At 38.8% G+C, this 23322-nt stretch overlaps 1 protein-coding gene across 4 annotated transcripts in view; it reads left to right on the top strand.

Moving 5' to 3' along the window:
• The window catches only part of NAALAD2 (N-acetylated alpha-linked acidic dipeptidase 2), a 52059-nt gene that overhangs the window by 3731 nt on the left and 25006 nt on the right, over nt 1-23322 (top strand). For all 4 annotated transcript variants that reach the window (XM_019955301.2, XM_019955300.2, XM_019955299.2 and 1 more), the window contains exons 3-8: nt 6090-6276; nt 8054-8155; nt 9342-9467; nt 13104-13290; nt 18802-18895; nt 20030-20128. In XM_019955301.2, coding sequence (XP_019810860.2) covers nt 6090-6276; nt 8054-8155; nt 9342-9467; nt 13104-13290; nt 18802-18895; nt 20030-20128 — 795 coding nt within the window. The remainder of the gene's footprint in view (nt 1-6089; nt 6277-8053; nt 8156-9341; nt 9468-13103; nt 13291-18801; nt 18896-20029; nt 20129-23322) is intronic.

The following is a 23322-nucleotide window of genomic DNA, read 5'->3' as shown; positions in this document are numbered from 1 at the left end:
ATGGCTTTGCAGTTTATTCCTCCTTCACTCTCTATGGGTTCCTTTTTATTGTCTAATATTTTATTTAAATAGAATCATACAATATGTGCTCTTTTATGTCTTTCACTCAGCATAATGAATGATTTTGGAATTCAGCCAGGTTGTTGATTGTATCTGTGGAGTACATTGCTTTTTATTGTTGAGTATTATTCTGTTGTATCAGAGAAGGCAATGGCACCCCACTCCAGTACTCTTGCCTGGAAAATCCCAGGGGCAGAGGAGCCTGATAGGCTGCAGTCCATGGGGTCTCAAAGAGTCGGACATGACTGAGCAACTTCACTCTCGCTCTTCCCTTTCATGCATTGGAGAAGGCAATGGCAACCCACTCCAGTGTTCTTGCCTGGAGAATCCCAGGGATGGGGGAGCCTGGTGGGCTGCCGTCTATGGGGTCTCACAGAGTCGGACATGACTGAGGCGACTTAGCAGCAGCAGCATTCTGTTGTATGGATGGATCAATTCAGTTCAGTCGCTCACTTGTGTCCAACACTGTGACCCTATGGACTGCTGCACGCCAGGCCTCCCTGTCCATCAACAACTCCTGGAGTCTACTCAAACTCATGTCCATCGAGTCAGTGATACCATCCAGCCATCTCATCCTCCGTCGTCCCCTTCTCCTCCTGCCCCCAATCCCTCCCAGCATCAGAGTCTTTTCCAATGAGTCAACTTTTCAAATCAGGTGGCCAAAGTATTGGAGTTTCAGCTTCAACATCAGTCCTTCCAATGAACCCACAGGACTGATCTCCTTTAGAATGGACTGGTTGGATCTCCTTGCAGTCCAAGGGACTCTCAAGAGTCTTCTCCAACACCACAGTTCAAAAGCATCAATTCTTCGGTGCTCAGCTTCCTTTACAGTCCAACTCTCACATCCATACATGACTACTGGAAAAATCATAGCCTTGACTAGATGGACCTTTGTTGGCAAAGTAATGTCTCTGCTTTTGAATATACTATCTAGGTTGGTCATAACTTTTCTTCCAAGGAGTAAGCGTCTTTTAATTTCATAGCTGCAATCACCATCTTCAGTGATTTTGGAGCCCAAAAAAATAAAGTCAGCCACTGTTTCCACTGTTTCCCCATCTATTTGCCATGAAGTGATGGGATCAGATGCCATGATCTTCGTTTTCTGAATGTTGAGCTTTAAGCCAATTTTTTTACTCTCCTTTTTCACTTGCAACAAGAGGCTTTTTAGTTCCTCTTCACTTTCTGCCACAAGGGTGGTGTCATCTGCATATCTGAGGTGATTGATATTTCTCCAGGCAATCTTGATTCCAGCTTGTGCTTCTTCCAGTCCAGCATTTCTCATGATGTACTCTGCATATAAGTTAAATAAGCAGGGTGACAATATACAGCCTTGACGTACTCCTTTTCCTATTTGGAACAAGTCTGTTGTTTCATGTCCAGTTCTAACTGTTGCTTCCTGACTTGCATATAGGTTTCTCAAGATGCAGGTGAAGTTGTCTGGTATTCTCATCTCTTTCAGAATTTTCCACAGTTTATTGTGATCCACACAGTTAAAGGCTTTGGCATAGTCAATAAAGCAGAAATGGGCTTTATATAGGGCAGGAATTTAAAATTTTGATAAAGTTCAGTTGTCTTTTGTTTCGTACTTTTGTGTTCTATCTAATTTAGCCTATGAGAAGTTGTGAAGATTATTTTTGAAGTTTTATGATTGTAGCTTGTGTATTTAGGTCAGTGGTCCACTTCAAGGTAATTTTTATGTGTAGTTTGATATGAGTTGATGATTTTCTAAATACAAATATGTAATTATTCTTACAAGATTTTTTTAAAAATTTCCTTTCCCTTTTGAATAGCTTTGATAGATTTGACTAAAATCACTTGACCATAATGGCTTGTTTTTGGATATTATATTTTCTTCTGTCATTGTGTCACTCAGTCATGTCTGACTCTTTCCAACCCACGTACTACAGCACACCATGCTTCCCTGTCCTTCACTATCTCCTGGAGTTTGCTCAGACTTGTGTCCATTGAGTCGATTATGCCATCCAACCATTTTATCCTCTGTCACCCACTTCTCCTCCTGCCTTCAATCTTTTCCAGCATCACGGTCTTTTCCAATGAGTCGGCTCTTTGCATTAGGTGGCCAAAATATTGTAGCTTCAGCTTCAGCATCAGTCCTTCCAGTGGATATTCAGGGTTGATTTCCTTTAAGATTTCCTTTTAGTCTTGCTGTCCAAGGGGCTCTCAAGAGTCTTCTCCAGCACCACAGTCTGAAAGCATCAATTCTTCATTGTCAGCCTTCTTTATGGTCCAACTCTCATGTTGGTACATGACTGCAAAAACCACAGCTTGGACTACATGGACCTTTGTCAGCAAAATATTTTCTTCTGTTGATCTATTAATCTCAGTACCATGTTGTCTTGTTTGGTATAGCTTAATAGTAAGTTGAGTAAAATGAGATAGAGTTAATCCTACATATTTTGCTTTTTAAAAATTGCTTTGACTATTTTATTTGCATTTTCAAATAAATTTTTTTTTAATTTTATTTTTAAACTTTACATAATTGTATTAGTTTTGCCAAATATCAAAATGAATCCATCACAGGTATACATGTGCTCCCCATCCTGAACCCTCCTCCCTCCTCCCTCCCCATACCATCCCTCTGGGTCGTCCCAGTGCACTAGCCCCAAGCATCCAGTATTGTGCATTGAACCTGGACTGGCATCAAATAAATTTTAAAATCAACTTCTCAATTCCTACCAAAGAAAAAAATACCTGCTGGAACTTTGATTAAAATTGCATTGAATTTGTGAACCAATTAGAAAGAGTAATTTAATCTCTTCATTCATTGTAGGGATGTACTGTGTGTGTTAGTCGCTCAGTCGTGTCCAGCTCTTTGTGACCTTGTGGACTGTGGTCCAGTCCCTGCTAGGCTCCTTTGTCTATGAAACCCTCCAAGCAAGAATACTGGAGTGGGTTGCCAATTCCTTCCCCTGGCGAGCTTCCCAATCCAGGGATCAAACCCAGGTCTCCTGCTTTGCAGGTGGATTCTTTACTATCTGAGCAAACAGGAAAGCCTTAGGGATGCACTACAGTTTACTCAGTAGATCCACCTGCCAATGCAGGAGACACAAGGGAAGCGGGTTCATTCTCTGGGTCAGGAAGATCCTCTGGAGGACGAAATGGCAACCCATTCCAGTATTCTTGCCTGGAAAATTCCATGGTCAGAGGAACCTGGTGGGCTGCAGTCCACCGGCTTGCAAAGAGTTGGACACAACTGAGCAAGCACACACACACGTGCATATGACCGTATTATGACTGATAAAACAGGAGAAAAATTTAGTTGAGATCCACTACAAAGTTTTCCCCTGTTAAAAGAAACACAAAAGAGGAAATAACTTCTCCTGAACATTGTAGCCTGAATATATGATGTTGGAGCTGCAATGCCTATCTTGGGACCATAAGGAGAAATTCAGTAAAGTTGTTCCCTGATGCTTTTTTTTTTTTTGCACTTCTTTCATTTTGGTGGGTTGATGAAAAGGTGGGAGGCAAACCTTAATGATTAATCCTTCACCTTAAATGAAGGGAATATACTTACCTTACCCTCCCCCCCCACTGTAAGAATATTGTTTATTCACTAAAGGAAATAAAACAATAATGAATTATGTGAAGTAAAATTTTAAATATCCCCAAGCCCTGGTGGTTTTCTTGTGCACGCAAAAACTTCTGTCTACAAACACATTAATACTTCTTTAAAAAAGTTAGTTTATTTTGTTTGATTGCATCGGGTCTCAGTTGCAGCCCACAGGCTCTTTTTGTGGCATGGGGGCTTCTCTAGTTGGGGTGTGTGGGCTTAGTTGCCCCGTGGCATGTGGGATCTTAGTTCCCTGACCAGGAATCAAACCGGCATTACTGCATTGCAAAGTGGATTCTTTTTAGTTTTCTTGGCTTTCCCTTCATGGGTCTGTCTATTTAAGACCTTTGTTTTGGATTGTCAGCATCTGGCTTGGCCCTTTGAGGCTTCCTATCAGGAATGCTTTAAGTCAAAATGCACGTGTGGGAAGGTGGATTATTAATCACTGGACTAAAAGGGAAGTCCTGATACTTCCCTCCGCCCCCAAATATTGTATAGTATTAAATGTCAGTAACTTGCAGCTTTGATTTAATGATAATAGATGTGGAAAGCTTCACAGAAAAGAAAATGATTGAAGTATCGTAATGAATAGTTAATAGCTTACAGCTGGGGAATGTAAATAACTAGGAGTGGTGTACAGGGATATTTATGTAAGTAGGATGATACTTTTGTCTAAGAGAAGATCTTGTGCAGAGGCCAGAAAGGGTGGTGATTTTAGGAGACCAATTAGCATATTAAATGATAAGAGTGAAGAAGTTTATAAGGTGAGTGGTAAGAAATGAACCTGGAAAGTGGATCAGATTAAAAAAAGGGTCCAAATGCTATGTCCAATGTGAACTTTATAATGCAGAATATAAGGAGCCATAGAAGGATTTTAAGCAGTTGATCAGTATGATCAGACGAATGATTTAATTCCACAATGGATCTTCTGGACCCAGGAATCAAACCCAGGTCTCCTGCATTGCAGGCAGATTCTTTACCAACTGAGCTATGAGTGAAGCCCTACTAAATTATAAGCAACTTATTTAACTGCTCTCTGTTAATGTATTTGCAAAATGCAGATAATGGAAAAAAGGTGGTTAGGATTAAATCAGAAAGCCCATGTGAAATACCTCATCAGGTTACTGGCATATAGTAAGTTTTCAGTAAGTACTGATTTTGCTTTACTCTCTGTCTTTTTTGGTTGTTCTATGATTGACTAAAACACCAGTGTATAGAAGTATAATTGGGCTACTTACGGAGGGAGGGGGTTTGGGAAACTTTTAAAATATTTACCTCAAGCAAAGTGAATTTCATTTGAAACTATGTTTCTGAAGTTACTTAACTGTTGCAAATCATTTAGACTCAGAACCAAGAGATCATTGCCCAAACTCAGTTCAGCAAATCTGAATTATGTAATTCCTGGATAACAGGCAAGTACTGAGCATTTGGAAATAAAAACATAAAGATGCATGAACTTGAACTTCAATGGGATAAATAAACAACTGTATACAGTAGGGTGAAAACAGTGCCAAAAGTGCAGGCTAGCACAGCTGCCCGGCTGGTGTCTGGCAAACATGATGATCTTAGTTTGAGAATATCTTTACTTCCTGATAAGCAGCAAGAAGTTAGCACCGGTGGCGTAGGGATGTGCCATCCTTCCCTCATGTTTGCTCATCCCCGAATCCCTGCTGACTGTGTTCAGCACCAGATGTGTTCTTTTCTGAGGAAGCACTGTCCGGACCAGCTCAACAACGAACTGACCCGAGGGAGCAGAGCCACAGAAGAATAAGGAAAAAGAAGACTCAGAAATGAAGTGGGGATCAGGAGGCTGATGCCATTCGCAGGCAAAAGCCCAGATCCTAACCCTTGCAGGCCTTTTATTAACTTCTCCTTCCTTGCTTGTGCTCTAGAGATATCTGTTCTTTAGTCTCAGATGTCAAACCTTCAGGCCTTTCATGCTTCTGTTTAGCCCTTCGGCTAGTGACTCCCTTTCTCAGCAACCCCCTCAAGGCTCTGGTGACTGGTTTTCCATCAGTCACATCAGTACTTCAGCATCTTGTTTTCAAGATATCTTTCCATGTTGTACATTTTACTGCTCCCAGCCCTTCACCTGGGGGTGATATAAGAATATATATAAGATATAAGAAAATATATATATATTATATATATATATATATATATATATATATATAAGATATAAGAAAATAAGAAAGTCATTCTTATTATTCAAAGAACACCTGTTAATTATAGTACAGGCCTGTGCATAGTATATTCCCTACAAGCACATGTGAAAACTGCAGTTACACACAAATATTTAAAAACTGGCATATCTAGAAATCCCTAGCTGTGTTTTTTATATCTCGGTTATAGAAATGATACTTAACATCTAAAATATGAGTTATGCATCTAGAAGAGTTCTTAGGACATTTTCTGAATATAGTCTTTGAATCCCACTTTAATTTTATTTTCATTTCAGTTCGTTTACAAAGCTACCTCATCTGGCAGGAACGGAACAAAATTTATTGCTTGCCAAGAAAATCCAAAACCAGTGGAAGAAGTTTGGACTGGATTCAGCTGAGTTGGTGCACTATGATGTTCTCCTGTCTTACCCTAATGAGACAAATGCCAACTACATATCAGTCACGGATGAACATGGAATTGAGGTGACTGATTTACAATATTGTATTAGTTTCAGGTGTACCGCAAAGTGATTCTGTTTTATGTAAATTTTTTTCAGATTATTTCCCATTATAGATTATTATAAGTTATTGAATATTGTTCCCTGTGTTACATAGTAAAACTTCGTTACTTCCCTACTTAATGTATCTGTTAATATCTGTTAATGTATCTGTTAGTGTATCTGTTAATCCTATAGTGCATGCTAAGTTGGTTCAGCTGTGTCTGACTCTTTTTGACCCCATGGATCATACCCTGGGAGGATGCTCTGGCCATGGGATTCTCCAGGCAAGAACACTGGAGTGGATTGCCATTTCCTCCTTCAGGGGATCTTCCCGACCCAGGGATCGAACCCGAGCCTCTTATGTCTCCTGCCTTGGCAGGAGGTTCTTCACCACTAGCACCACTTGGGAAGCCCCAGAATACTGGAGTAGGTCTCCATTTCATTCTTAAGGGGATCCTCCCAACCCAGGGATTGAACCTGTGTCTCCTGCCTAAGTCTCTTGCGTTGTCAGGTAGATTCTTTACCACTTGAGCCACCTGGGAATTGTTAATCCTATACTCCTATTTTATTCCTTCCCCCATTACTTCCCTGGTGGCTCAGATGGTAAAGAATCTGCTTGCAACACGGGAGACCTGGGTTCGATCCCTGGGTTAGGAAGATTCCCTGGAGGAGGGCGTGGCAACCCACTCCAGTGTTCTTATCTGGAGAATCCCATGGACAGAGGAGCTTGGCGGGTTACAGTCCATGGGGTCACAAAGAGTTGGACACGACTGAGCACAGCACATCCCTTTCTTCTTTAGTAATGATAAGTTATTTTCTATGTCTGTAAACTTTCTCTTTTGTATATAGATGGATCCATGTTATTTTTTAGATTCCAAATAAAAGTGATGTATTTGTGTCTCTGACTTACTTCACTTAGTATGATATTCTCTAGGTCTACCCCTCTTGCTTGCAAATGGCAATATTTAATATGCTTTTATGGCTGAGTAACATTGCATTGTATATGTAAACCAAATCTTATTAAACCAGTTGTCTGTTAATGGGCACGTGGCTTGTTTCCATGTCTTAGCTATTGCAAATAGTGCTGTTTCAAATATTTGGGTGCATGTACCTTTTCAAATCAGAGCTTTTGTCATTTCTGTATATATGCCCACAAGTAGAATTGCTAGATCATACAGTAGCTCTATTTTTAGTTTTTTAAGGTGCCTCCATACTGTTAGGTCGGAGAAGGCAATGGCACTCCACTCCAGTACACTTGCCTGGAAAATCCCATGGATGGAGGAGCCTGGTGGGCTGTAGTCCATGGGGTTGCTAAGAGTCGGACACGACTGAGCGACTTCCCTTTCACTTTTCACTTTCATGCATTGGAGAAGGAAATGGCAACCCACTCCAGTGTTCTTGCCTGGAGAATCCCAGGGACGGGGGAGCCTGGTGGGCTTCCGTCTATGGGGTCGCACAGAGTCGGACATGACTGAAGCGACTTAGCAGCAGCAGTAGCAGCATACTGTTAGGATAGTGGCTGTACCAATTTACACTCCCACTAACAGTGCAGGAGAGTTCCTTTTTCTCTACACCTTTTCTGGCATTTGTCTTAGATTTCTCTGATGCTTAGCGATGTTGAGCATCTTTTCATGTGCCTGTTCACCATCTGTATATCTTCTTTAAAGAAATATCCATTTAGGCCTTTTGCCCACAAAATGTATTATTCTTTAATAGCAATATGAAATGTTTCTAACTTTATGTGTTTCAATTCTTGCTAGATTTTCAATACATCATACATTGAGCCACCACCAGATGGATATGAGAATGTTAAGAATATTGTACCACCCTATAATGCCTTTTCACCCGCGGGCGTGCCAGAGGTAAAATAAAAGACACTCAGTTCTTTAAGCCTTTATTTAAAAATACCTATGTAAAGGAATAAAACCAAGAAAACTAGGTGGATCATACATGTTAATTCATACTTTGAGACTCCATCCTCTACATAACCTCCCTAAAAACAATTTTTAGAAAAGAAATACTTGAGAACCAGACCCTGATAAGCACATGCCATTCTTTGAAATAACTCAGAAACTGCTGCACATGTCTTAATTCAGTAAGGGCAGTAGATAGTTTTCAAACTTTTTTCCTTTGTCCATTGTCTGACTTTGTTATAGATTTGTAGATCTGAATTGATAAATCATACCACAGAAGTTCTAATAATAACTCCACCCATAAATACCATGGTTGGAAATAACGTAGCTACTTTTATTTACAGTATTCCCCATACTCAGTGTACACTAGTAATTTCTTCAAACATTTAAACACTGTTTAAATATTTTACATATTATCTCTCTTTTTTTTAAACTTTCAGGATACTGAAATATTTTAAAAGACTTCTCCAGAATTAGCATGGGTGTGTTTATTAAGCCCAAGACAAGAAAGATAACTTTTTATTATGATGCAGTATTATGGAGCAAGGAGAAGGCAATGGCACCCCACTACAGTACTCTTGCCTAGAAAATCCCATGGACGGAGGAGCCTGGTAGGCTGCAGTCCATGGGGTCGCACAGAGTTGGACACGACTGAAGCGACTTAGCAGCAGTTGATTTACAATGTTGTGTTAGTTTCAGGTGTACAGCAAAATGAATCTGTTTGACATATACATATATCTTCCATCATCTACTTTTATTTATTAAACTTTAATCGGAGAAGGCAATGGCACCCCACTCCAGTACTCTTGCCTGAAAAATCCCATGGACGGAGGAGCCTGGTGGGCTGCAGTCCATGGGGTCGCTAGAGTCGGACACGACTGAGCAACTTCACTTTCACTTTTCACTTTCATGCATTGCAGAAGGAAATGGCAGCCCACTCCAGTGTTCTTGCCTGGAGAATCCCAGGGATGGGGGAGCCTGGTGGGCTGCTGTCTATGGGGTCGAACAGAGTCGGACACGACTGAAGCGACTTAGCAGCAGCAGCAGCAGCATTATGGAGCAAACTTATACTTTGGTTTTCTCTTTAGCAGTGTTTTGTATTTTTGCTGTTGTTGTTTGTTTTTATTTTCAACAGGGGGAGCTTGTATATGTGAACTACGCTCGCACTGAAGACTTTTTCAAACTAGAAAGAGAGATGAACATCAACTGCACTGGAAAGATTGTTATTGCCAGATACGGGAGAATCTTCAGAGGAAACAAAGTACTTTGTTATTTGCTTTTCTAAAGGGAAAAATAATATATAACCAGTAAATATAAATGATTTACATCATTTGCATTATGGTTTCCAAAAATTGCCATTGGTTGGTTTAGTCACTGAGCAGTGTCTGACTCTGTGCAACCCTTATGGACTGCAGCCCACCAGGCTCCTCTGTCCATGGGATTCTCCAGGCAGGAATACTGGAGCGGGTTGCCATTTCCTTCTCCAAAATTGCCATATATATATATATTTATAAATTTGTTATTTTCATGGTTGCACAGAAAAATCCTGGGGTTTTATTTGTTTGCTTGTCTTTTGTCATTGTTGTTTTTGCTACCTTGTCTATCTGGAAAGGGAAATTATTCTTCTTAGTTTTACTACCAAAGCTATGTTGTTTTTTTATTAAAATGATGAAATTTTATATAAACTAAAAAATGAAAATCCATATATTACTCAATTCATTCATTGCCCAGATGTAATCAATTCTTAATAGGTCTTTTCAGGCCTAATTTTGTGAAATATGAATGCATGTCTTCATATACTCATTTTACGTAATTTCTTCTTTTTTCTTAACAAAGAGGGCATCAGATACTACATATTGTATAAATTTATTTTTTTCACTCAATAATAACTCAGAGGTCAGCACATTGAGAGTTATATAATAAGATGGTTAAGAGTATAGGGTGCTAGATCTGTGTAACCTGGCTTCTTGTTTGGTGCGGGTTCCCTATGCTCTAGATCTTTTCCTGTGAGCAAGTTACTTAACCTCTCTGTGCCAGTATCTCTTCTTACGTGAAATAGAAATGCTAATAATAACATTAATCTCCTAGAATCCACAGTAGGATTTATCAACCTTACATTTGAAAGCATTTAGGATAGTTACAAGTACTGAGTAATTTCTTGTAACTGCTTATTAAGTAAAACTTCATTTTGTAAAACTCTTTGTTTGGCTGTACTGAGTTTTAGTTGCAGCACACAGGATCTCTAGTCATGGTGCTTGAGCTCATAACCAGCATGTGGGATCTAGTTCCCTGACCAGGGATCACGCCTGGGCTCCCTGCATTGGGAGCTCCAAGTCTTGGCCACTGGACCATTAGGGAAGTTCCTCCCTCATCATTGTAGATGGCTATGTAATATTTTACAGAATTATTAAGCAATTTATTTAACTATTCCACTTGTCTTAAATTTGTTACTGTTACAAATATTTATATTGTGAGCATCATTGTCCATATGTACTTGAACATTTGTATGAGGATTTTGGTAATATAGATTCACTCCTAGAAGCTGAATGGCTAAATCATAGTGTACAGTTGAATCAAATCTATGGCAACATAGATTTGAACTGTGTGAGTCCACTTGTTCAGGGGTATTTTCAATGGTTAATAATAGTATTATACAGTTACTACATGGGCTTCCCAGGTGGCACAGCGGCCTGCTAATGCAGGAGACACACAGGAGGTATGGGTTCAGTCTCTGGGTCAAGATCTCCTGGAGTAGAAAAGGGCAACCAACTCCAGTATTCTTGCCTAAAAAGTCCCATGGACAAAGGAGCTTGGCAGGCTGCGGTCCATAGGGTTGCAAAGAGTTGAACAGGAATGGGGAACTATGCACATATTCAGTTTCTACAAGGTCAGAGGTTGGTTGAAACCACAGATGCAGACAAACGGAGAATACAGAGGGCCAAGCCTAAGTTATTCTTGGATTAACCCTGCATTGTTCAAGGATCATTTGTACATTATTTCAAAAGTTTGATGGGCATCATAGATTTGTACTTCAAAAAAGTTGTATCAGATTTTACTTTTTCTAATCTTTGTCTGAATACTGGGAAGTGTTTTAGCTGATTGATGGTTATCTATCTTTCATTATACTACTTCTGGTAATCAAGAATTCAGTATCTTACAGGATACATTTTCCTATTTGTGGTCAGTTTGAATTGTTAGAAAAATATTTAAAAAACACTGGGCGATGTTTCAGACACTAAGTTCTGGGTAGCTTTTCTTCTTTTCTTTCTCTTCTCCTCTTCTGCCCTGGCTCTCTGCAGTGAGATGATGGAGTGTTAACCATTGGACCACCAGGGACTTCACCTGTGTAAAATTTTAAATTAGCTTTTTTAGCTCCACAGACATTTACATCATCTTAAGTGTGTGGTCTGGAGGAAGCACAAGATGGAGTCAAGATTGCCGGGAGAAATATCAGTAATCTCAGATATGCAGATGACACCACCTTTATGGCAGAAAGTGAAGAAGAACTAAAGAGCCTCTTGAGGAAAATGAAAGAGGAGAGTGAAAAAGTTGGCTTAAAGCTCAACATTCAGAAAACGAAGATCATGGCATCCAGTCCCATCACTTCATGGCAAATAGATGGGGAAACAATGGCTGACTTTATTTTTCTGGGCTCCAAAATCACTGCAGATGGTGATTGCAGCCATGAAATTAAAAGACGCTTACTCCTTGGAAGGAAAGTTATGACCAAGCTAGATAGCATATTGAAAAGCAGAGACATTACTTTTCCAACCAAGGTCCGTCTAGTCAAGGCTGTGGTTTTTCCAGTGGTCATGTATGGATGTGAGAGTTGGACTAATAAAGAAAGCTGAGCACTGAAGAATTGATGCTTTTGAACTGTGGTGTTGAATAAGGCTCTTGAGAGTCCCTTGGACTGCAAGGAGATCCAACCAGTCCATCTTAAAGGAGATCAATCCTGGGTGTTCATTGGTAGAACTGATGTTGAAGCTGAAACTCCAATACTTTGGCCACCTGATGTGAAGAGCTGACTCATTTGAAAAGACCCTGATGCTGGGAAAGATTGAGGGCAGGAGAAGAAGGGGACAACAGAGGATGAGATGGTTGGGTGGCATCACCAACTCGATGGACATGGGTTTGGGCGGACTCCCGGAGTTGGTGATGGACAGGGAGGCCTGGCGTGCTGCAGTTTATGGGGTCACAAAGAGTCAGACACGACTGAGCGACTGAACTGAACTGAAGTCTGTTTTTCTAAATGTTGGAGAGTATGCATGCTCATTCGCCTTGGTCATGTCCAACTCTTTGTGATCCAATGGACTGTAGCCCAGCAAGCTTCTCTGTCCATGGGAGTTTCCAGGTAAGAATACTGGAGTGGGTTGCCATGCTCTCCTCCAGGGGATCTTCCCAACCCAGAAATAGAACCCACATCTGTGTTGCCTCCATTGCAGGCAGATTCTTTATCATTGAGCCACCTGGGAAGCCCCAAACACTGCGGGATAGATAGTTAAAGTGAGTTAGACAAGGTCCTTGTTCTCAAAAAATAGTAGTAGAGAAGAAAGATGTTTAACAGTTATTTTACAATGCTTTGATCCATCTTGTAATATAGTCATATATAAAACATGGAAGATGTGTAGAAAAGAGAGACATTAATTTTGCAGTTTTAGGTATACTAGGAATGCTTCACAGAAAAGGTAATAACTTGTTTGGAGTTATGTTGAATAAATGTGAGTTGTTAAGTCTACCTGGGCAGAAATCGTATTGAAGCCTAAAAGAACTGATTGTTACCAGTGTGATAATAAAAGTGCGTAAGTTTCCTTATGTTATTAAATTGGTTTTATCTTACAAGGATAAGTCAGTCTTTTGCCATTTCTACATTATGGATTGCTTATTGCCCCTGCAGGTTAAAAATGCCATGTTGGCAGGAGCCAAGGGAATCATCTTGTACTCAGATCCAGCTGACTACTCTGCTCCTGGGGTGCAGCCATATCCCAAAGGGTGGAACCTTCCTGGAACTGTAGCCCAGAGAGGGAATGTGTTAAACCTGGACGGTGCTGGTGACCCCCTCACTCCAGGCTATCCAGCTAAAGGTAATAGATGAGCCTGTTATGGCCCACTCATTTTTGCAAAAATATTACTTGTCCTTACAGAAGGTGTAAAAGTAAGCATCTATAGAATACCATTAAAATTGTGCACAATTGTATTTTGGATTGCTACTGCTAGGAATTTAAAAGAATTTCCCTTTTATTATTTCAGCTTTAAGTTTCCATGAGGTGTGGACGTGGAGCGGGTAGTAGACAGTTCAGTTCCCTTCTGCCTTTAGTAGAGGTTGAAGAACACATGTCCAGGGTAATACTATTCTTACCAAACTAGAACTTAGGGTTTCTGAACTGTGTAATGATTTTATATTTCTACAGATCACATATTTTTATTTTTGAAAATATCAATGAGTTTTTTTGTGTGATTTAATATGTAAAATGTGAAAGGTTTTCACATTTGTGTAACCATATCCACAATCAAGATAATGAACGTGTCCATTACCCTGAAAAGTTTCATCTCATCTTTTTGTGATGCCTTCCTCTCAACCCCACTCCCTCCCTGCCAATCCCTAGGAACCATTGATTTGCCTTCTGTCTAGTATAATAATTTTGAGCTTCAGCTATGTTGATGTCTGTGTCAATATTTCAGTTCTTTTTGTCATGGTTGTTGAATGGTATTCCATTGAGTGGATACTCTACAATTTGTTTGTTTACTTTTTCTTGGGAATTTAGATTGCTTTAAGTTTTGGAGATATTACACATAAAACTTCTACGAACAGTTGTATGCAAGTCTTTATATGTATATATACTTTTGTCTCTCTTGAGTAAATGAATAGAAATGGCATGGCTGGATAACATGATAGATGATTTTCAAATTGTTTTCCAAAGTGCTTGTACCATTTTGCATTCTAGCAGCAGTGTGTGAGTGTTCCATTTGCTGCATCCTTGCCAGCGCTTAGTATGGTTGATCTTTTTAACTTTACATTCTAATCGATACGAAAGTCTCCAGGTTACAATTCTTTTTTAAAGTTTTGGTAGCTATTCTGGTTCCTTCCCATGTGAATTTTAGAACTGGCTTATCAATTTCTACCAAAAAGTCTCCTGGGAGGTTGATTGAGGTTGAATTAAACCTATAAGTCAGTTTTGGGAAAATTGATATTTTAAAATATGGGATCTTCTGAGCCATAAACATGGTACAGCTCTCAATTTACTTAGGTATCTGTAACTTTCTCTCAGCCCATTTGTTGTTTCACTGTACAGACCATGTGTATCTTTTTTCACATTTATCCATAATAATTTCATAGTGTTATTCTTTTTTTAATTACATTTTAAATTTCAATTTCCAGTTGACCGTTGTTAGTAAATGGAAATGTTGTTTCTAGAGGAAACATACTGATCTTGTGTATTGATCTTGTATTCTGTAAACTTATCAATAATTAGTTCTGCTAGGTTTTTTTGGATTCCATCAGCTTTTGTATAGGTGATCATGTCATATGCACATAAAGAGAGTTTTATTTCTTTGTTTCTGTTCTGGATGCCTTTTCTTTTTCTTTCCTTATTGTAGTATCTGGTACTTCTAGAAATTGCTGTAAAAAGTTGTTAGAGCAGATATCCTTGCCATGTTCCTGCCCCCAAAGACTGTCCCTGTCTTTCTCTGTTAAGTAGGATCTTAGCCATAGGGTTTTTTTTTTTTTCTTTCAGATTTTATAGATTCTTTTAAATCTGATAAAGATTGAGGAAGTTCACTTCTAAAAGTACTATGAATTTTTATCTTAGCACATTTTTCTCATTTGACTAGCAATGTGTAGTGAATGTTGTCAGATTCTTTTACTGTACCTAATAAAATGATCTTAAATTGTTCTTATCTATGTTTTTCTTCAATTATACATATTGATTTGGTGGGGTGGGGGTGCACCCCGTGAAGCTTACTGGATGTTCTCGAATAAGGTATTAAAGGCAGGCCATGCTTGTAAAGACAGAATCCTAATCACTAGGCTACCAGGAAATTCCCCAGATTGATTTTTGAGTGTTAAACCAAAACAACCTGGGATAAACTCTAATGGAACATTCTTTTTTTTTTTTTCAAATTATTTATGACTACAGTCTTCATGGCTGTGTGCAGGCTTTCTCTAGTTGCAGTGAGTGGGGGGTTCTCTCAAGTTGCAGTGCACAAGCTTCACACTGCAGCGCCTTCTCGTTGCAGAGCACAGACTCTAGGTGCACGAGCTTTAGCAGTCGCGGCACTTGGGCTCAGTAGTGGTGACACAGGGGTGTAGCTGCAGCATTTGCGAACTTCCTGGACCAGGCACCGAACCCTTGCTGCTGCACTGGCAGGTGGATTCTTAACCACTGGACCGCCAGGGAAGTCCTCATTGTATTATTCTTCTATGTAATAATGGTATATTACTGGAATTGTGCTAACAATTTTGCTAAGAATCTGTCTTTAATAATAACGGATATTCTCCTATCAATTTACTGTCTTGTAATATCTCTGTCTCGTTTTGGTAGTAGTAACATTGACTTCATGGAATGAATTAAAAATTACTTCATAAGACTGTTCTATACATCAGTGTCTCTTTTGCTGTCTCATACACCAGGTTATTGTTACCATCTTTCTAAATTCCATATATATGCGTTAGTATACTGTATTTATGTTTTTCCTTCTGGCTTACTTCACTCTGTATAATAGGCTCCAGTTTCATCCACCTCATTAGAACTGATTCAAATGTATTCTTTTTAATGGCTGAGTAATACTCCATTGAGTATATGTACCATCACTTTCTTATCCATTCATCTGCTGATGGACATCTAGGTTGCTTCCATGTCCTGGCTATTATAAACAGTGCTGCGATGAACATTGGGGTACACGTGTCTCTTTCCCTTCTGGTTTCCTCAGTGTGTATGCCCAGCAGTGGGATTGCTGGATCATAAGGCAGTTCTATTTCCAGTTTTTTAAGGAATCTCCACACTGGACTCTGTGGGAGAGGGAGAGGGTGGGAAGATTTGGGAGAATGACATTGAAACATGTAAAATATCACGTAAGAAACGAGTTGCCAGTCCAGGTTCGATGCACGATACTGGATGATTGGGGCTAGTGCACTGGGACGACCCAGAGGGATGGTATGGGGAGGGAGGAGGGAGGAGGGTTCAGGATGGGGAACACATGTATACCTGTGGCTGATTCATTTTGACATTTGGCAAAACTAATACAATTATGTAAAGTTTAAAAATAAAATAAAATTTAAAAAAATGCAATAAGGAAAAAAATAAATAAAATAAAAATAAAATTAAATTTTAAAAAAAGAAGAAAAAAAAGCAATCTGAATAAATAAATAAATAAAAGGCAAAAAAAAAAAATTACTTCATCTTCTTCATTTTTCTGCAAGTGTTTATGTAGAATGAGTTTGATTTTATCTGAAAACGTGGCTCAGTGGTAAAGACTCCACCTACTAATGTAAGAGATGCCAGAGATGCAGGTTTGATTCCTGGGTCAGGAAGATCCCCTGGAGGAGGAGATGGCAACCCACTCCAGTATTCTTGCCTGGAGAATCCCATGGAGAGAGAAGCCTGGTGGGCTGTAGTCCATGGGGTTGCAAAGAGTCAGATGTGACTGAGCAACTGAGTATGACATGGCATGATGTAGAATCCTTCAGTGAATCGATATGGGCCTGGTATTTTGTTGGTAGGAATGTTTTTAATTGCAAATTAAATTTCTTCAGTAGGTATATGGTTGTTTACATTATGTATTTAATCTTGAGTGAGATTTGCTAGTTTAAGATTTTGTCCATTTCATCTAAGTTGTTAAATTTATGGGCATATAGTTCTTTGTAATATTCTTCCTTTCTTCTCTCTCTTTCTTTCTTTTCTCCAGGTACTGGAGTGCTATTCTCTTCTTTATTTCTGATATTGATGGTTTATATCTCTTTTCTTTTCTTGATTTGGCTTGCAAGGAATTTATCAATTTTGTTAATCCACTCAGAGAACCAGCTTTGGATTTCGTTGATAATTTCTATCATTTGTCTGTTTTCTATTTCTAACATTTCTGCTCTGGTCTTTAGTAGGATATATCCTTTCTTCTGCTCATTTTTGCTTTATTTGCTCTTATTTTTTCAGTTTCTTAAAGTAGAATTTGATGTAACTTGTTTGAAACCTCTCTTTTTTCTAAGATAGTTGTTTTAATGCTCTAGAAAACTCTATTTTGGCTGAAACCACAAGTCTCAATTAGAATTTAAGCCTGACAATACTTTTCATCTTCCTTTAAGGAGAATATTGTTATTATTTGAGTAAGAAATTTTCACTTATTCCCAATACCACTTAGTTCAGTCACTCAGTTGTGTCTGACTCTTTGCAACTCCATGGACTGTAGCACACCAGGTTTCCCTGTCCATCATCAATCCAGAGTTTACTCAAATTCATGTCTGTCAAGTCAGTGATGCCATCCAACCATCTCATCCTCTGTCCTCCCCTTCTCCCTCTGCCTTCAGTCTTTCCCAGCATCAGGGTCTTTCTCAATGAGTCAGTTCTTTGCATCAGGTGGCCAAAGTGTTGGCGCTCCAGCTTCAGCATCAGTCCTTCCAATGAATATTCAGGACTGATTTCCTTTAGGATGGACTGGTTGGATATCCTTGCAGATCAAGGGACTCTCAAGAGTCTTCTCCAAAACCACAATTCAAGAGCATCAATTCTTCGGTGCTCAGCTTTCTTTATAATCCAACTCTCACATCCATATTTGTCTACCAGAAAAACCATAGCCTTGACTAGATGGACCTTTGTTGGGAGAGAAATGTCTCTGCTTTTCAATATGCTGTCTAGGTTGGTCATAACTTTCCTTCCAAGGAGTAAGCGTCTTTTAATTTCACGGCTGCAGTCACCATCTGCAGTGATTTTGGAGCCCCCCAAAATAAAGTCAGCCACTGTTTCCACTGTTTCCCCATCTATTTGCCAAGAAGTGATGGGACAGAATGCCATGATCTTAGTTTTCTGAATGTTGAGCTTTAAGCCAGATTTTTGACTCTCCTCTTTCACTTTCATCAAGAGGCTCTTTAGTTCCTCTTCACTATCTGCCATAAGCGTGGTGTCATCTGCATATCTGAGGTTATTGATATGTCTCCTGGCAATCTTGATTCCCTTTTATGCTTCATCCAGCCCAGCATTTTGCATTTCCTTCAGTTCTTATTTTACAGTTCTTTCTAGTTTCAGAATCTGGGACACATTTTCCAGGTATTTAGTTAACTGAAGCTTCTCTAAAAAGGATTCAAGATATCCTTAAGGAAATAAAATATTCTTGGGAAATTCAAGAGAATTACATGAAATGTCAAAGCAAATATAGGAATCTGTAATCCCTGTAATTGATTTTATATTAAAATGCAAATGATTTAATTTCTTACTGTCAAATTTAAATAGACCATATTAGATAAAACAGTCAATCGCTTTGGGGGAACTTTAAAAGTTTGGATATAATATCAAACATATAGCAAATCTGCATTAGTAATAACAGGAATTCTTTTATACCCTTTGCTCGATTCTTCAGTTGTTTTCCTCTTATGCAATTGATTTCTGCAGAGTACACCTTCAGACTTGATGTTGAAGATGGAGTGGGAATTCCCCAAATCCCTGTACATCCCATTGGATATAATGATGCAGAAATATTTTTACGGTATAGTTTTCCAGTTGTATTTGAGAATAAGATCTATTACACTAAACATCTATTTTCTGTTCTAAAACCTACCTATGTTAAAAGTGAAGTCTTGTATCAGAATTGACTCCTAAAGTAGGGAATATAGAACACATCTTTTTTTCTGTAAGGAAAGAGCAGTTTATTAACTAAGAAATAATAAGAAAACAGTCCTGTATTTGCTACAAATGAAAGTCTCAAAAGGAAAAACTATGTCTAAAGATAAAAATATTGACTTGCAATTTTTGAAGTAGTTAGGTTATCTTAGGTATTTGTATTTGACCTGCATTTCAAAAATGTGCTGATACCCACAACTCACTGGATTTGTAAACTTATACCAGTTACCCAATCTTTCTCCAATTCAGGTTCCTTCTCTGAAATGAAGACAGAACTAGTTTCTGCCTGATAGAGTGGTCATGAGTAGGTGAAATCATTATATAAATATCATAGGAAAAACATTCAGTCAGTGTTTGCTATTACCGTATTATGTAACTGTTGGTTCTTTTTCAGATTTCCTAATGTCTATTTTTTGTTTAATGTATGTGCAAATGCCATTCAGTAATGTTTTTTGAGTGGCTACTATGTAACCAGCAGCTTTTCTAGAAATTAATTTCTTCTTCTCCTTAATTTCATATGTTTAGGATTTCTTGAACCTAATGCTTTCCTATGTAAATAATTAAAGTCAGAAGCAGAGAGGCTGATGCACTGATGTTTCCCATTTCCCCTCACTATTTTGGTTGTTTTTTCCTTAGCTCTTTTTTTGGTGGGAGGCTGTGCTGTGAAGCACATGGGATCTTAGTTCCTCAACCAGGGCTTGAACGCAGACCCAGGCAGTGAAAGGCCAACTCATAACCTCTGGACCGCCATGGAATTCCTCTCCTTAGCTCTTACCACTAGCATAGCAACATTTTACTTATGTTTCTCAGTTATGGTTCTCTTGCTAGGATGTAAGCTCTGCAAGGGAAGGAAATTTTACAGTTCCCAGCACTTAGTAAATCCTCAATATATATTTGTTAAATGTTTGAATAAAACCTCATCGACTTACTTTGTGATTTCTTTTAGAAATTGTGATGCTCAGCCTTTTTTTTTTCTGTCATTTTCATTTTCTCTTGACAGTTATTTGGGAGGAATTGCTTCACCAGATGAGAGCTGGAAGGGAGGTCTTAACGTGAGTTACAACATTGGGCCTGGCTTTGTAGGACACGATTCTTTCAGGTAGTTTTATGTTACTTTAGTATCCTACTAAAAGTTTACATATTTAGTGGAAAAATGTCAAGATAAGTGTTCTGCCAGTTTTGCTTTGCTTATATTTTTTTTCTCATTTTTCATAGTGAATAATTATCGTTTAGAAATACTTAGAGCTTCCCTGATGGCTCAGATGGCAATGCAGAACACCTGGGTTCAATCCCTGGGCTGGGAAGATCCCCTGGAGAAGGAAATGGCAACCCACTCCAGTGTTCTTGTCTGGAAAACCCCATGGACACAGGAGGCTGGCAGCCTCCAGTCTAAGAGGTCTGCAAAGAGTTGGACACGACTGTGTGACTAAGCAAAAGAATTACTTATGGAATGATGTATTAAATTCTTCTTCCAACAGGGATATCACAACATTTGTTTTTTACATCTCAAAAATTGCTACATCTGAGTTACAGGTTTAACATTTTAAGTCTCCTCTCTTTTTTCTAAAGTATTTATTTGGCTGTGGCAGGTCTTGGTTGTAGCACGTGGTATCGTCTCTGACGAGGGGCTGAGCTGGGCTCCCTCCACTGGGAGCGTGGAGTCTCAGCCACTGGACCACCAGGGGAGTCCCTTAACTTCCCTCTTTACCTAACGTTTTTAAAGAGCTCTTCAGATAGCTGTCAAAATGCTATGCATGTGAAGCACTAGCTTAACCTAAGGGAAGGAGTAAAAGAGAAGACAGACAGGTTCCAGCCTTTTTAGTGATCACTTCCTGTGTGTGGGTTAAATAAGTTAAAATGGGTATGCACATAACTGTTATAAGGCTCAATACACTTATTTTAATTATTATTGTTATCAACCCATGATAGCACTTTTGAGGAGGCATGATCACAGAATATGTTTCATTGAGCTTAATTTTACAGAAAGAATAAGTTTTCCAGTGGATCAAGTTAGGCAGGAAATGTCAGTGGCAGAGAACAGCTTGTCCAAAGTTGTACAACATCATGGCATGATCAGAACTTTAAGTACTTTGATTTGCTTGAAAGGTAGAGAGGAAGGGAAACTTAAAAATTGATGAATTGCAGAAAATATAGCTGTTTTTATTGAGACAAAATTATTAAGTCAGTCTTGTTTGCTAGAAATTTACTTAACAATATGAAATTATATTTTGAGAATGTCTTTTAATTTCTATTAAAAGTTTTATTTCAGAACTTTTAAATTATTGCTGCTGACAAGTGTTCAGCCAAGTCTGACTTTTTGCAACCCCATGGACTGTACCCTGCCAACCTCCTCTGTCCATGGGATTTTTCCAGGCAAGAATACTGGAGTGAGTTGCCATTTCCTTCTCCAGGGGATCTTCCCAACACAAGGATAGAACCTGTGTCTCTTGCATCTGCTACATTGGCAGACAGATTCTTTACCATTAGCACCACCTGGGAAGCCCTTTAAAGTATTAGGAGTTCTGTTTTATTTTATAGGAATTTTAGAAATATTTTTATGTAAGTGTTTATCTCTCTCAATTAGAATGGACTTCTTTTAATATAAGAGACTTCATTATCTAATTATTAATACTTTCGAGGTACACAATGAAAGATATATGCCTTTCTGATTTATAAACAGAAACATACAAACACGGAGAAATCAATAAACACATGGCTACAGTCACAGTTCAAGAGTAAGCTCAGAAACAGACAGACATCAAAAAGCTGTCCATCTTCACCATGAGCAAAAATCCCTATTTGATTTGAACTCAAAGTGGGCAAATACACTATTTAAAAAAAAATAATTGCTAAAAACAAGACTCGGTATCATTTCTTATCTAAGAGATCTTCATAATAATGCATTGATCAACTTATAGAGATTACCAAATGGTAAGACCTGAAACCAAATTCTTTACCATTGCCACCACAAATGGGATGTAACTTATCTGCTATAAGCAAACTAGAAACATAAACAAAACACAGAATCAGTAGGAAAAAATAAGTTGGAGATACAGAGATTCAGGCAAGTTAAAATTTTATTGCTGCTTGGAATGTACATCTGAAAGTCAAGGAAGACGTGTCTGGGTTTAAGCTACCCATTCTTGGCTCTCCAAGAAGAATCCATTGTACATCTTGGTGGGACTTCCAGAAATGATAAAGGATTATTTTTTTTAAGTAAAACCATAATTCTCGTACGAATATAAAATGAGTTTGTGTAAAAATTTTATTTAATGCAACAAGGGAACCTGAAAGGAGTTAAAAGCTGGTTCAAAGGAGAATTCAAAGATGATACAAAAAATGAGCTCCTTAGGAATGCTGCAATGAGTATGCTTAATAGCTGAAAAACTGATTTCTTCCACATTAGGAAAGGAAAGTTTATGAGAGAAATTGTGCATTTCAGTGGACATGAGTTATTTGTATTACCAGATTTCCACAAGTTAAATTCTGTCTCTGTAGAGTTTTTAAATAGTCTTATCAAAGACTTTGATAGGCAGAAGTAACTCTGATATGTGAGCTGAGTTTGTTCTCAGATTTCTCCAGTATTTCCCTATATAGGAGGATATTCATTCCTTTCACAAATATTTATTGAGCATTTACTGTACCCTGGCACCATTCTGGGCACTGGGGATTCAGCAGTGTACAAAACAGGCAAAAACCCCTGCCATCTGGAGTCTATATTCTTGAATTCAGTTTATTTGGAACGTAATGAATTTGAAGTGATAGCAGGACATTATGGGCCATTATGTGTAATTTAATCTTATAGGCAACATCCCTTTAGGAATTAACTTGTAATAAAATGCAACATGTTCTTCCCTGTTGCAAGGCGGGGAAGGTGAAGGCCCATCTGAGTCAAATTGCCCCCAGGGCAGGTCTTGTGATGGTGCCAGATTGGAGGCTCAGGTTTTGGAAGGCTCAGATAGAGCACAGGGGTTCCTTGTGTCTGTATGGCTACATCCCTGGCTGATGTCATTGTCATTCAGGTTCCTGGCAAGTCAAATTCCCTCAGCATAGAATCCCAAATTGAAGATCAAATTCCTCTGGAAATCATTTCTGTCAATGGTAAAGCAGGAGATGCCCCAAAGTCAATCTCCCCAGTTGTCCAGAATTTCAGGAACTTCATTTGCAGAGCCCACAACGTTCTTGCTGACCCACTGGAAACCATAGCAGTATTTCTCTAGGTAATTCTTTTAGGTACTTCTGGAGTCAGTGATACTAAAAACTAGAAAAATATAAAGATTAAAGATGTAGATG

This window comes from Bos indicus, chromosome 29 (genome assembly GCF_029378745.1).
Source record: "Bos indicus isolate NIAB-ARS_2022 breed Sahiwal x Tharparkar chromosome 29, NIAB-ARS_B.indTharparkar_mat_pri_1.0, whole genome shotgun sequence".
Taxonomy (NCBI): domain Eukaryota; kingdom Metazoa; phylum Chordata; class Mammalia; order Artiodactyla; family Bovidae; genus Bos; species Bos indicus.
The sequence above is the reverse complement of the archived record's forward strand: the minus strand, read 5'-3'. Positions and strand labels throughout refer to the sequence as shown.